Genomic DNA, 15,969 nt, shown 5'->3' on the forward strand with positions numbered 1-15,969 from the left:
ATCCAAATTATATCAAATAATAGTATGAGCGCTCATACAGATTCACACAGACACCAATAGCAATTGGTATCAATGCAAAAAGGTTCCGCTTTATTACACAAACAACAGTTCTTATACTAGTTATGACGTACAGGAAAAGGTGGTTACATCATGGGTTAATACTGGCACAATTGGCTATTTGCCTACTCGGGAGGGTCTTATGCTGATGAGTTCCTAAGTTATCTGACACCCAAGACCACTCATATCCCCCCTCCTCCCAAGTCCTAAGAGAACAAAGACACATTCTAGTATATATATAATGAATACCATATGGCAGTACGAGCTATACCTGAGTATACATATACATAGAGATATTTTTCAGACTATATCTCTCACAATGGTTATGTCACTTCCTGGGTAACACGGTGATGTCACTTCCTGGGTAACACGGTGATGTCACTTCCTGGGTAACACGGTGACGTCACTTCCTGGGTAACACGGTGACGTCACTTCCTGGGTAACACGGTGATGTCCCAACTCCCAGAGCTGTGCGGGCTGTGGCTGTTGGATAGATAATGGCAGAGGGATGCTCAGTGTCCTTCTGCCATCATCCTCTCCAGCAGCCACAACAGCTCTGTGAGTCGGGTCGTGACATCACCATGTTATCCAGGAAGGGACGTCACCGTGTTATCCAGGAAGGGACGTCACCGTGTTATCCAGGAAGGGACATCACTGTGTTATCCAGAAAGGGACATCACCGTGTTATCCAGGAAGGGACGTCACCGTGTTATCCAGGAAGGGACGTCACCGTGTTATCCAGGAAGGGACGTCACCGTGTTATCCAGGAAGGGACGTCACCGTGTTATCCAGAAAGGGACGTCACCGTGTTATCCAGGAAGGGACGTCACCGTGTTATCCAGGAAGGGACGTCACCGTGTTATCCAGGAAGGGACGTCACCGTGTTATCCAGGAAGGGACGTCACCGTGTTATCCAGGAAGGGACGTCACCGTGTTATCCAGGAAGGGACGTCACCGTGTTATCCAGGAAGGGACGTCACCGTGTTATCCAGGAAGGGACGTCACCGTGTTATCCAGGAAGGCCCTTTATAAGTATTTGCCGTAATAAGTGTATATTGTGGATTTGTATAACTTTGGCAGGTGATGCAGTTATTGTCCTAAAAAACAACTTTTAAACTTGCAGCCCTGTGCCAAGCGTGAGTATCTGTGCCCTACCCTTGCACCACCTCTCCGTCCCTTCTTCCCACCCTCTTCATCATTAGGAATGCCACTGGAACATTTCCTCCATGCTGAGCATGTGCTTGACAATCCAGCCCATATGCTGGGCTGATACAGGTGGGGAATAGGAGACAATCTGCCTGGAGCATTCCTAATTATGAAGAGGGTGTGGAGGAGGGACGGAGGGGGTGGTGCAAGGTTAGGCCACGGGGCTGCAAGTTTAAAAGTTGTTTTTTAGGACAATAACTGCATCACCTGCCACACGGACCGCAGGACAGATCTTGGATTAAAAGCAGCTATCCGAAGGTACAAGTGGTTTAAGGGGGACAGATTGTGGGTACAGAGTCGCTTTTAATAAAAAAATTTTGCCGGACTTCTCCTTTAAGGAAAGTAAGACAAATTCCTAATGTACATTAATTATGGGAAATGCACATATAGTGCTGTATACATATATATCACATATAAGGCTGAATACAGATATATAACATACAGTGCTGTGTGTGTGCGTATGTGTGTGTGTGTGTATATATATATATATAATATAGTGCTTTGTATGTATATACTGTATGTATGTGTATATGTATATATATATATATATATATATATATATATATATATATATATATATATATATATATATATATATATATATATATATATATGAAAATGTAGCCGGCGCTGCCCGGGTATAAAGTGTCAGGGTGTTAATTAGATTTGTTCCAAGGTGCCCAGGAGGCCAAGCTATGCCCTTTTTTTTGTTTAAAGGAAAAGTCCGGCCGAAATTAATTTTTGATATGTTATTACTTATGGAAAGTTATACAAATTTCTAATGTACATTAATTATGGGAAATGCACGTATACTTCTATTTCCCTTAATTTAGTAGATCAGGAAGTGTTAGAATTCTCTCAGATACAGTGACGTCACGACGAAAGGTGTAATTCCTATGGAGTGTCCAGCAGGGGGCGCTCTATATGTAGAAGTTTATGGAACTTTATTGTTTCCATGGATTTCTATGTAATGTAGTGTAGTGTACAGTGCTTTATTGAATGAATACATCTATGGAATACTATGGGGAACAAGTGTCCTTGCTGCCCAAAGTATTGCATAAATGTATTCAGTCAGTACATTAGGATATCACAGTAAGCCTGCCGATCCACCGCACTCTTGTTCCCCATAGTATTCCATAGATGTATTCATTCAATAAAGCACTGTGCACTACATTACATTACATAGAAATCCATAGAAACAATAAAGTCCCATAGACTTCTACATATAGAGCTCCCCCTGCTGACACTACATAGGAATTACACCTTTCGTCGTGACGTCACTGTATCTGAGAGAATTCTAACACTTCCTGATCTACTAAATTACTAAATCTACTAAGGGAAAGAGTCCTATATGTGCATTTCCCATAATTAATGTACATTAGAAATGTGTATAACTTTTCATAAGTAACAACAGACTGTACAGTGATCAGACTGTATACAGAGCCTGGTTATATACAACATTGGCAGTGTTATACAGAGCCTGATTATATACGACATTGGCAGTGTTATATACATAGCCTGGTTATGTACAACATTGGCAGTGTTATTGCCAGGTACGTAGACATAAAGATTTTTACCTGATACAACTCTGGAGCAGCAACATACAATTGTCCATGCGGAAAACATGCAGAATCCAGATTTATGCCGCCAGCTGCAGTGATCGGCCTTGGGCCTTGTTTATTGTCATTGCAAATGGTGCTTAACCGAAAAATGCAATTGTCTAAAAGGCATTGTTTAATCTGAGTTAATCAGTGGAATTAGTGTATACCTGTAGTGTATAGTTGGGGGGGGGGGGGAGGGGGGCTGTATACCTGCAGTGTATAGTTGGTGGATGCCTTGTATACCTCTAGTATATAGTTGGTGAAGGTGCTGTATACCTGTAGTTTATAGTTTGAGGGTCGTGGATACCTGTAGTTTACAGTTTGAGGGGCGTGGATACCTGTAGTTTACAGTTTGGGGGTCTTGTATACCTGTAGTATATAGTTGGTGGAGGTCCTGTATAGCTGTAGTGTATAGTTTTTAGGGTCCTGTATACCTGTAGTGTATACAGCACTATATGCATTTCCCATAATGAATGTACATAGGGAATTTTTTTAACTTTCTATAAGTAATATATTAAAAAATACTTTTGGCCGAACTTCTTTTCCTTTTTAAAAAGTTTTAAAAACAACCACAAGTCAATAAAAAAGCCGTGCAATTCAGTGATAAAAATGTAAGGGTCCGGGAACGTCTGGTAAGGGGCTGTATCTGCATGTAACCCTGCTCTAACCTAGTTACACGTACGCAGACAGCTGCTCATATGCACATATCCTCACCTGTCTCACTCTGCCCGCCAGAGCTGTCCCTACGCACATTCCGCCGTACAAAGGCTTCTTCAGGGAAGTTCTGACCAATACCGCCATACTGTGACTGGATAACACCGCCACACCAGACCTGACCAATACCGCCACACTGTGACTGGATAACACTGCCACACCAGACCTGACCAATACCCCCATACTGTGACTGGATAACACCGCCATACCAGACCTGACCAATACCGCCATACTGTGACTGGATAACACCGCCATACCAGACCTGACCAATACCGCCTTACTGTGACTGGATAACACCACCAGACCTTACCAATACCGCCATACTGTGACTGGACAAAACCACCATACCAGACCTGACCAATACCGCCATACTGTGACTGGTTAACACCACCATACCAGACCTGACCAATACCGCCATACTGTGACTGGATAACACTGCCACACCAGACCTGACCAATACCACCATACTGTGACTGGATAACACTGCCACACCAGACCTGACCAATACCGCCATACTGTGACTGGATAACGCCAACATACCAGACCTGACCCAATACCACCATACTGTGACTGGATGACACTGCCAGACCTGACCAATACCGCCATACTGTGACTGGATAACGCCAACATACCAGACCTGACCCAATACCACCACACTGTGACTGGATAACACTGCCAGACCTGACCAATACCGCCATACTGTGACTGGATAACATCACCATACCAGACCTGACCAATACCGCCATACTGTGACTGGGTAACACCACCACACCAGACCTGACCAATACCGCCATACTGTGACTGGATAACATCACCATACCAGACCTGACCAATACCGCCATACTGTGACTGGGTAACACCACCATACCAGACCTGACCAATACCGCCATACTGTGACTGGATAACACCGCCATACCAGCACTGACTAATACCACCATACTGTTTCCTTCCACGTGCTCCCTGGTGCTGCCCCAGGCACTGGACTACGGGTGCCTAGGGGTAAATATGGAGCTGATTATAATCCTGCAGGGCACGCTTGGTTCCCCGGCTCACAACAGAACATGGCCAGACCTGTGGATGATAGAGAGGAGACATGGGAGACAGTCATGTGGTCAGATGAGACCAAAATACAACTCTATGGTATCATCTCCACTCGCTGTGTTTTGAAGGATGATACATCCCCAAGAACACAGTCCTATCCCTGAGGCATGGGGGGGGGAGGGGGGTCAGGAAAACTGCAGAAGGGAGGAAGGAGGGGACGTCTATCAGCAGACACAACAACCCTTCTTCCCCCAGCTAAGGACAACTAAGGAGGAGACCCACAGCCGGGACAACTAAGGAGGAAACCCACAGCCGGGACAACTAAGGAGGAGACCCACAGCCGGGACAACTAAGGAGGAGACCCACAGCCGGGAGAACAAAGGAGGAGACCCACAGCCGGGACAACTAAGGAGGAGACCCACAGCCGGGACAACTAAGGAGAAGACCCACAGCCGGGACAACTAAGGAGGAAACCCACAGCCGGGACAACTAAGGAGGAAACCCACAGCCGGGACAACTAAGGAGGAAACCCACAGCCGGGACAACTAAGGAGGAGACCCCCAGCCGGGACAACTAAGGAGGAAACCCACAGCCGGGACAACTAAGGAGGAGACCCACAGCCGGGACAACTAAGGAGGAGACCCACAGCCGGGACAACTAAGGAGGAAACCCACAGCCGGGACAACTAAGGAGGAGACCCCCAGCCGGGACAACTAAGGAGGAGACCCCCAGCCGGGACAACTAAGGAGGAGACCCCCAGCCGGGACAACTAAGGAGGAGACCCCCAGCCGGGACAACTAAGGAGGAAACCCCCAGCCGGGACAACTAAGGAGGAAACCCCCAGCCGGGACAACTAAGGAGGAAACCCACAACCGGGACAACTAAGGAGGAAACCCACAGCCGGGACAACTAAGGAGGAGACCCCCAGCCGGGACAACTAAGGAGGAGACCCCCAGCCGGGACAACTAAGGAGGAGACCCCCAGCCGGGACAACTAAGGAGGAAACCCCCAGCCGGGACAACTAAGGAGGAAACCCCCAGCCGGGACAACTAAGGAGGAAACCCCCAGCCGGGACAACTAAGGAGGAGACCCCCAGCCGGGACAACTAAGGAGGAGACCCACAGCCGGGACAACTAAGGAGGAGACCCCCAGCCGGGACAACTAAGGAGGAGACCCCCAGCCTACATAGGGAGAAAGGAGCCTGCAGTGTGATTATCTGGCAAAAATAGAGGGCAGTCAGCTCACCTCAATGATTGCATGTTGGTTACAGTCTATTTCAGGAGGGTGCACGGTTCCAGGGATAGCCAGTCGCGAGGTACATGAAATGTGCAAAAATGAATGATGGTTCCGGCACTCCACGGAAGTTAAAAATCCAATACTTTTACTTCATAGAAGCCATAAAATCATGCTGCAAGATAACACTGACGCGTTTCGCGCGCATGCGCGCTTAGTCCTGGTGGGATACCAAGACTAAGCGCGCATGCGCATACCGCATGGCATGCGCAGTATACACACTCATACACTGGTGATCTCTCTCTCGCAGTATACACACTCATACACTGGTGATCTCTCTCTCGCAGTATACACACTCATACACTGGTGATCTCTCTCTCGCAGTATACACACTCATACACTGGTGATCTCTCTCTCGCAGTATACACACTCATACACTGGTGATCTCTCTCTCGCAGTATACACTCATACACTGGTGATCTCTCTCTCGCAGTATACACACTCACACACTGGTGATCTCTCTCTCTCGCAGTATACACACTCACACACTGGTGATCTCTCTCTCTCTCGCTCGCAGTATACACACTCATACACTGGTGATCTCTCTCTTGCGGTATACACACTCATACACTGGTGATCTCTCTCTCTCTTGCAGTATACACACTCATACACTGGTGATCTCTCTCTCTCTTGCAGTATACACACTCATACACTGGTGATCTCTCTCTCTCTCTCTCTCTCGCTCGCAGTATACACACACACTGGTGATCTCTCTCTCTCTCTCTCTCTCGCTCGCAGTATACACACACACTGGTGATCTCTCTCTCTCTCTTGCAGTATACACACTCACACACTGGTGATCTCTCTCTCTCTCGCAGTATACACACTCATACACTGGTGATCTCTCTCTCTCTCTCTCGCAGTATACACACTCATACACTGGTGATCTCTCTCTCTCTCTCTTGCAGTATACACACTCACACACTGGTGATCTCTCTCTCTCTCTCGCAGTATATACACTGGTGATCTCTCTCTCTCTCCCACAGTATGAGAAGGCTTTGTTGCGCGGTTTCGTGGAATGTTGCGCTAACCTGACATGGTGCACGAACCCCCAGGGCTGTGACCGCATCCTGTGCAAGGAAGGGCTGGGGAGCGGGGCGGCCTGTGCCAAGTGCTCCTGGATGTCCTGCTTTACCTGCAGCTTCCCTGAGGTGAGTCGTGTTCACACCAGCGACATGTTACAGTGGGCCGGCCGTTGCACCTCTGACTGCCCATCGTTTCTCTTCAGGCTCACTACCCGGCCAGCTGCAGCCATATGTCTCAGTGGATGGACGACGGAGGCTTCTATGAGGGAATGACCCTTGAAGCGCAGAGCAAACATCTGACCAAGCTCATCTCCAAGCATTGTCCCAGCTGCCAGGCTCCTATCGAGAAGAATGAGGGCTGCCTACAGTAAGTGACAGCTTACAGCCCCACTATTCCTTCCACCTGGCCAGCGTCTATTACCCCTGGCACACCACCTCCATCACTCCTGGTAGGGCTGGGCTATTAATCAAAATAATTCGATTTATTCGCCCAGAGTGTTAAAATCGATTTTTCTTTTTTGCGAATTTGATTTTCACAAAATATCATTGAGGGCGTGGTGGATGGTGCGGTACAGTCGGCGGTGTGGTACAGTGTTGGGTGGGCTGCCAAGCAGTCTGGAGAGGGGCGGTGTGGTACAGTGTTGGGCAGGCTGCCAAGCGGTCCGGAGAGGGGCTGTGTGGGGGCGGCGGTGTGGTACAGTGTTGGGCGGGCCGCCAAGCGGTCCGGAGAGGGGCGGTGTGGGGGCGGCGGTGTGGTACAGTGTTGGGCGGGCCGCCAAGCGGTCCGGAGAGGGGCGGTGTGGGGGCGGCGGTGTGGTACAGTGTTGGGCGGGCCGCCAAGCAGTCTGGAGAGGGGTGGTGTGGGACGGGCTGCGTGGTAAAGTGTTGGGCAGGATGCCAAGCGGTCCGGAGAGGGGCCGTGTGGGGCCGGCGGGGCGAGCTATGTGGTGCAGGGTGGGCGGGCAGTCTGGAGAGATGCGGCGCGGGCAGCCTCCATCAGCTGCTGACCTGCCCCTGCCCCTTATACACAGCGTCCCTCTCTGCTCCCGGCCACACACACAGGTCCCCGCTCTCTGGAGGAGACTGCAGGGTGATAGTGTCACTGCGGGTCCTGGAGCTGTACAGCCGGATCGCATCCCCCTATACAGTATCCCAGTAATCACCCTGCAGTCCCTGCTGCCTCCTCTGGAGACCTGTGTGCCGGGGTGAGAGGAGCTATGTGCACTCCTGCCCCAGTCCCCCCTCAGCCTGCCCCAGTTCCCCCTCAGCCTGCCCCAGTTCCCCCTCAGCCTGCCCCAGTCCCCCCTCAGCCTGCCCCAGTCCCCCCTCAGCCTGCCCCAGTCCCCCCTCAGCCTGCCCCAGTTCCCCCTCAGCCTGCCCCAGTTCCCCCTCAGCCTGCCCCAGTTCCCCCTCAGTCTGCCCCAGTCCCCCCTCAGCCTGCCCCAGTTCCCCCTCAGCCTGCCCCAGTCCCCCTCAGCCTGCCCCAGTTCCCCCTCAGCCTGCCCCAGTCCCCCCTCAGCATGCCCCAGTTCCCCCTCAGCCTGCCCCAGTTCCCCCTCAGCCTGCCCCAGTTCCCCCTCAGCCTGCCCCAGTCCCCCCTCAGCCTGCCCCAGTCCCCCCTCAGCCTGCCCCAGTCCCCCCTCAGCCTGCCCCAGTTCCCCCTCAGCCTGCCCCAGTTCCCCCTCAGCCTGCCCCAGTCCCCCCTCAGCCTGCCCCAGTTCCCCCTCAGCCTGCCCCAGTCCCCCCTCAGCCTGCCCCAGTCCCCCCTCAGCCTGCCCCAGTTCCCCCTCAGCCTGCCCCAGTCCCCCCTCAGCCTGCCCCAGTTCCCCCTCAGCCTGCCCCAGTCCCCCCTCAGCCTGCCCCAGTCCCCCCTCAGCCTGCCCCAGTTCCCCCTCAGCCTGCCCCAGTTCCCCCTCAGCCTGCCCCAGTCCCCCCTCAGCCTGCCCCAGTCCCCCCTCAGCCTGCCCCAGTTCCCCCTCAGCCTGCCCCAGTTCCCCCTCAGCCTGCCCCAGTTCCCCCTCAGCCTGCCCCAGTTCCCCCTCAGCCTGCCCCAGTTCCCCCTCAGCCTGCCCCAGTTCCCCCTCAGCCTGCCCCAGTTCCCCCTCAGCCTGCCCCAGTCCCCCCTCAGCCTGCCCCAGTTCCCCCTCAGCCTGCCCCAGTTCCCCCTCAGCCTGCCCCAGTTCCCCCTCAGCCTGCCCAGTCCCCCCTCAGCCTGCCCCAGTCCCCCCTCAGCCTGCCCCAGTCCCCCCCCAGCCTGCCCCAGTCCCCCCTCAGCCTGCCCCAGTCCCCCCTCAGCCTGCCCCAGTCCCCCCTCAGCCTGCTCCGAGTCACAGGGGGAGCACTGTTTAACTGGGTAGCAATACAGTTGTTGTCTTAAAGGTCATTAAAATAGTATCTGACGCCGCAAGGAAAATTTTCTGTTTATTTACCAAAATAAACATTTATTCAAGAATCGTGATTTTATTTTTTGCCTGTATCGCCCAGCCCTAACTCCTGACCCCACCAGCCACCAACACCTTTCATGATCTTTCTCTCCCCCTGTATAGTATGACCTGTGCCAAATGCAACCACGGATTCTGCTGGCGCTGCCTGAAGCCCTGGAAGCCTACCCACAAGGATTACTACAACTGCTCCGCCATGGTGAGAGCCCCAACCAGTGTCCGCAGGGGCTGGCGCCATACTGCTGTCTACTTTGTGTGTGTACACAGCTGATGGGGAGGAGGAGGAGGGTGAGAAAGGTGATGAAAAGGAGGAGAACGGTGAGAAGGATGGTGATGATGTGGAGGATAGGAGGAAGGAGGAGGATGAGTATGTTGATGGGAAGCAAGAGGAGGATGGTGATGATGTGAAGAAAGTGGATGGGAAGAAGGCGAGGAGGAGGATGATGATGATGATTTATTTGGCACAGGTCAGTAAAGCCGCACGTCAGGAGAAGAGGTTCCAGGATTACAATGAGAGGTGCACATTCCAGCATCAGTCAAAGGTGAGTGGAGCCCTGCTGGTGGAGGAGAAGCCTCAGTCAGCTGATGGTGGGTGATGATGGTAGGTGGTAGAGGGGGTCCTCCGCTCAAGACCCCCTCCACTAACAAGAAACTGGTCTAATGGACTGCAGCCAAACTACATGATCTACTATGTGTCCCCCATCTGACTGCCCCAGACTTAAGAGAATGTAAGGAGTTGTTTCTGCCTGTAGCCGCAGCGGTGTAATCTCCTGCTATGAGTACAGTACATCAGTATGCTGCCATATAATGCATATCCCTACTGCCACATACCCCCATACACTGCTCTAATATACAGTGCACACACAACCCCATACAGTAACTAAATAATACATTTTATACAGCTGGAATAATAGAGGACAGCAACACCAGGGGGCCCCTGAGTAGATTATTCAACCCTGGCCTAGAAGAATTTTGTTGCTGGAGTCTCCAGGGGGCAGAATGTATTCACTGTATCTTGTCCTCACAGGTACTGAGGCTCTTAGAGGCAGGATGTCTTCCCTGTATCTTGTCCTCACAGGTACTGAGGCTCTTAGAGGCAGGATGTCCTCCCTGTATCTTGTCCTCACAGGTACTGAGGCTCTTAGAGGCAGGATGTCCTCCCTGTATCTTGTCCTCACAGGTACTGAGGCTCTTAGAGGCAGGATGTCTTCCCTGTATCTTGTCCTCACAGGTACTAAGGCTCTCGGGGGCAGAGTCTCTTCCCTGTATCTTGTCCCTCCCACAGGTACTGAGGCTCTCGGGGGCAGAATCTCTTCCCTGTATCTTGTCCCTCCCACAGGTACTGAGGCTCTCGGGGGCAGAATCTCTTCCCTGTATCTTGTCCCTCCCACAGGTACTGAGGCTCTAACGGACAGGGTTACTTCCCTGTATCTTGTCCTAAGAGGTACTGAGGCTCAGAGGTGTTACTGGTTTAGGTCCACCTTTTTTAGGTTAAAAAGGAGCTAAAGTAGGGACTGCTCTCATTGGTTCAGAGACATCATGTGACCAAAGCATCTTCCTTACAGCAAAAATGGTAACTTTTACATTGACTATACCCTCCAGTGTAATGGTCCTGCCATATATTGATCCTGCTGTCATACCCTACCTAGTACTACATATAATCCTGCCATATAGTGCTTAGATAAATAATGCCAAGTACTGAGATATTACTGCTGTAATATCACCACTGGTGGGTGTACAGATGGGCGGGACAGGTGGCGCTGGATATCCTGTATTCTCACTGTTCCTGTCTCTAAAGGATTTTGCTGTGTCACTGAGGAATCGGCTGTGTGTCCTTAGTGAAGAACCGCCCCTGCGGACTCTGAGCCTCCTTATCACCGCCTGCAGGGTGCTGGAGATAAGCCGTAAGGTAAGAGCCGAGAGATCACGTGCCCTGCAGGGGGCGATCACCTGCACAAAGCTATATTGCCCTGTAACCACATGTGATGTGTAAGGGGTATAACCGTGTACCATGTGATGTGTGGGGGGTATATCTGTATACTATGTGATGTGGAAGTGGGGATATCTGTGTACCATGTGATGTGGTGGGGGGGATATCTGTGTACCATGTGATGTGGTGGGGGGGATATCTGTGTACCATGTGATGTGGTGGGGGGATATCTGTGTACCATGTGATGTGGTGGGGGGATATCTGTACCATGTGATGTGGTCGGGGGGGGTGTAACCTGGATACCATGTGATGTGGGGGGGGGGGTTGTAACCTGGGTACCATGTGATGTGGGGGGGTGTAACCTGGGTACCATGTGATGTGGTGGTGGGGGGTGTAACCTAGGTACCATGTGATGTGGTGGTGGGGGTGTAACCTGGGTACCATGTGATGTGGTGGTGGGGGGTGTAACCTGGGTACCATGTGATGTGGTGGTGGGGGTGGGGGTGTAACCTGGGTACCATGTGATGTGGTGGGGGTGTAACCTGGGTACCATGTGATGTGGTGGTGGGGGGTGTAACCTGGGTACCATGTGATGTGGTGGTGGGGGTGTAACCTGGGTACCATGTGGTGTGGTGGGGGGGGGGGTGTAACCTGGGTACCATGTGATGTGGTGGTGGGGGGTGTAACCTGGGTACCATGTGATGTGGTGGTGGGGGGTGTAACCTGGGTACCATGTGATGTGGTGGTGGGGGGTGTAACCTGGGTACCATGTGATGTGGTGGTGGGGGTGTAACCTGGGTACCATGTGATGTGGTGGGGGGGGTGTAACCTGGGTACCATGTGATGTGGTGGTGGGGGGTGTAACCTGGGTACCATGTGATGTGGTGGTGGGGGGTGTAACCTGGGTACCATGTGATGTGGTGGTGGGGGGGGTGTAACCTGGGTACCATGTGATGTGGTGGTGGGGGTGTAACCTGGGTACCATGTGATGTGGTGGTGGGGGGTGTAACCTGGGTACCATGTGATGTGGTGGTGGGGGTGTAACCTGGGTACCATGTGAGGTGGTGGTGGGGGTGTAACCTGGGTACCATGTGATGTGGTGGGGGGGGGGGTGTAACCTGGGTACCATGTGAGGTGGTGGTGGGGGTGTAACCTGGGTACCATGTGATGTGGTGGTGGGGGTGTAACCTGGGTACCATGTGATGTGGTGGTGGGGGGTGTAACCTGGGTACCATGTGATGTGGTGGGGGGGGTGTAACCTGGGTACCATGTGATGTGGTGGTGGGGGGTGTAACCTGGGTACCATGTGATGTGGTGGTGGGGGGTGTAACCTGTGCTGTTTTCCGCAGGTCCTTGGTTACTCCTGTGTCTATAGTTATTATAATCAGGATTCGGAGCGTCTCGATGTCTTGGAGTCTCAGACAGAAAACCTGGAGTTCCATGTGAACGCTCTTCAGATTCTGCTGGGTGAGAAGATACATGCGCGGGGCTGTAGACATGGGGGGTCCTCTGTGAGGTGGGGTGTACGTGTATGGTGATTGTCAGTAACCCTCCACCCTCTCCACAGAGTACAGCCTCCTGCAGAGTGAGGACCTGGCCTGCTCCGTGCGGCTACTCGGTAATGACAAGTACAACAGTGGACTGGAACTGGTAAGAAGAGTCCAAGAGAGACTAAACGGCATCTTACAACACTCCACCCAGGTGAGGACTCTGAGATGTCACCCACCAGGATTAGATACGGTTGGGCCCGCCCCCCTGGGGTGTGGTGCGTGGACACGGATGGGCCCGCCCCCCTGGGGTGTGACGTGTGGGCACGGATTGGGCCCGTCCCCCTGGGGTGTGACGCGTGGACACGGATGGGCCCGCCCCCCTGGGGTGTGACGTGTGGGCACGGATTGGGCCCGTCCCCCTGGGGTGTGACGCGTGGACACGGATGGGCCCGCCCCCCTGGGGTGTGACGTGTGGGCACGGATTGGGCCCGTCCCCCTGGGGTGTGACGCGTGGACACGGATTGGGCCCATTTCCCTGGGGTGTGACTCGTGAACACGGATTGGGCCCGTCCCCCTGGGGTGTGGCTCGTGGACACGGATGGGCCCGTCCCCCTCTTGTGACGTGTACATGCTTTCCTCACAGGATTTTTGCGTCGGATTCCTGCCTGATCTCAATGAGAATGAAATGAAATCATCGAACCTGTCTGACCCGGCAGCCTTCCCTGGAGCCGCAGAGTAAGATCAATGGATCTGTTTATTGGTCACTTTAAACCTACCATGTGATCTGTGTATCACAGACCATGATACCCTGTTCTTATGACTCCTCCCCTGCCCATGATACCCTGTCCCTCTGACTCCTCCCCTGTCCATGAAACCCGCCCCTAATAACACCTCCCCTGCCCATGATACCCTGTCCCTATAACTCCTGCCCATGACACCGTGTCCCTATAACTCCTGCCCATGACACCGTGTCCCTATAACTCCTGCCCATGACACCGTGTCCCTATAACTCCTGCCCATGACACCGTGTCCCTATAACTCCTGCCCATGACACCGTGTCCCTATAACTCCTGCCCATGACACCGTGTCCCTATAACTCCTGCCCATGACACCGTGTCCCTATAACTCCTGCCCATGACACCGTGTCCCTATAACTCCTGCCCATGACACCGTGTCCCTATAACTCCTGCCCATGACACCGTGTCCCTATAACTCCTGCCCATGACACCGTGTCCCTATAACTCCTCCCCTGCCCATGACACCCTGTTCCTCTAACTCCTCCCCTGCCCATGATACCCTGTTCCTCTAACTCCTCCCCTGCCCATGATACCCTGTTCCTCTAACTCCTCCCCTGCCCATGATACCCTGTTCCTCTAACTCCTCCCCTGCCCATGATACCCTGTCCCTCTAACTCCTCCCCTGCCCATGACACCCTGTCCCTCTAACTCCTCCCCTGCCCATGACACCCTGTTCCTCTAACTCCTCCCCTGCCCATGACACCCTGTTCCTCTAACTCCTCCCCTGCCCATGACACCCTGTTCCTCTAACTCCTCCTCTGCCCATGACACCCTGTTCCTCTAACTCCTCCCCTGCCCATGACACCCTGTCCCTATAACTCCTCCCCTGCCCATGACACCCTGTTCCTCTAACTCCTCCCCTGCCCATGACACCCTGTCCCTCTAACTCCTCCCCTGCCCATGACACCCTGTCCCTATAACTCCTCCCCTGCCCATGATACCCTGTTCCTCTAACTCCTCCCCTGCCCATGACACCCTGTCCCTATAACTCCTCCCCTGCCCATGACACCCTGTCCCTATAACTCCTCCCCTGCCCATGACACCCTGTTCCTCTAACTCCTCCCCTGCCCATGACACCCTGTCCCTCTAACTCCTCCCCTGCCCATGATACCCTGTTCCTCTAACTCCTCCCCTGCCCATGACACCCTGTCCCTCTAACTCCTCCCCTGCCCATGACACCGTCCCTATAACTCCTCCCCTGCTTAAAGTGTCCAGGGACAACTGGTGATTGGGAACAGTGGAGTCCAAGACCACCTGGGGCAGATACAACAGGAATCTGGGGTCTATTGTCTGGTTCCCAGTATTATGCAGGCGCATCCATCAATATTACAGCTGGTCAGGGTTAGGAGATGTGTATAACGAGGGGGGAGGGGGTAATTCCTTTCCCTTGTTCCATCTGTCCCCACAGTAACTTAGATTTGCCCCTTCATAGGGCAGGTAGCATTAATGGTAAGGGATGCCCAATAATGGCTTGTCTCCTCTTTGTATCTCCTCAGTAACATTGATGACACCTCAGACTCTGTGGATACTGCTGGCGAGCAGGAGGAGGAGGATGATGAGGAGGATGAGGATTATGTTCCTGTTGTTCCTCATTATATTCCTCCATGGGATAATGAGCTAGGCGTGGATGAATTCTCGTATGATGAAGATGATGATTCCGAAAACCTGGAGCCGGACTCCTTCATCTTTGAGGATTATGATGGAGAACCCTACGATTGACTCTTCCCCCCTGACATTTCAGTGGCGGGCGCTCCCATATAGGCCACTTCTGTTTCATCCTGCGCCCCCCCATGTGCCCGGGTAGTGATCACCAGGGGCGCTGCACGGCTAATTCCTGATAATTCACTTGATTGCCTCCGGTTCAGATGACGGAGCTGGAATTCTATAAACCTTTATATTTATAATTAAGAGTTATTTTTATTAATCCTGTTTACGTTGTCTCATTGTAACGCCACACTCTTAGCTGTTAGGGGGTTGGTGCCTCTGGCGGGCAAAGGTTGGTGTGAAGCAGCTCCCACCCAAATCTCTGCAGCTTCCTCAGAAAATCTGTTGAGTTTATTAAAGTTGGACTTAAACTGTTAATTTACCTGTCTGTGATTTGTGGAGTAAGTGGGAGCGAGCAGGAGAAATGAGAGCGCAGGACGCGAGGAGCGAGCAGGAGAAATGAGAGCGCAGGACGGGAGGAGCGAGCAGGAGAAATGAGAGCGCAGGACGCGAGGAGCGAGCAGGAGAAATGAGAGCGCAGGAGAGAGGAGCGAGCAGAAGAAATGAGAGCGCAGGACGCGAGGAGCGAGCAGGAGAAATGAGAGCGCAGGACGGGAGGAGCGAGCAGGAGAAATGAGAGTGCAGGAGAGAGGAGCGAGCAGGAGAAATG

At 52.7% G+C, this 15,969-nt stretch overlaps 1 protein-coding gene across 1 annotated transcript in view; it reads left to right on the forward strand.

Moving 5' to 3' along the window:
- CUL9 (cullin 9) overlaps positions 1-15,677 on the forward strand; it is a 61,829-nt gene extending 46,152 nt beyond the window's left edge. The window contains 9 exon segments of the mRNA XM_069955346.1: positions 6,899-7,063; positions 7,141-7,304; positions 9,484-9,577; positions 9,846-9,920; positions 11,177-11,287; positions 12,658-12,775; positions 12,876-13,009; positions 13,442-13,533; positions 15,092-15,677. Of these exon segments, the coding sequence (XP_069811447.1) occupies positions 6,899-7,063; positions 7,141-7,304; positions 9,484-9,577; positions 9,846-9,920; positions 11,177-11,287; positions 12,658-12,775; positions 12,876-13,009; positions 13,442-13,533; positions 15,092-15,314 (1,176 nt within the window). The 3' untranslated portion in view covers positions 15,315-15,677.
- The last annotated feature ends 292 nt before the right edge of the window (positions 15,678-15,969 follow it).

This window comes from Dendropsophus ebraccatus, chromosome 15 (genome assembly GCF_027789765.1).
Source record: "Dendropsophus ebraccatus isolate aDenEbr1 chromosome 15, aDenEbr1.pat, whole genome shotgun sequence".
NCBI classification, from domain to species: Eukaryota; Metazoa; Chordata; class Amphibia; order Anura; family Hylidae; genus Dendropsophus; species Dendropsophus ebraccatus.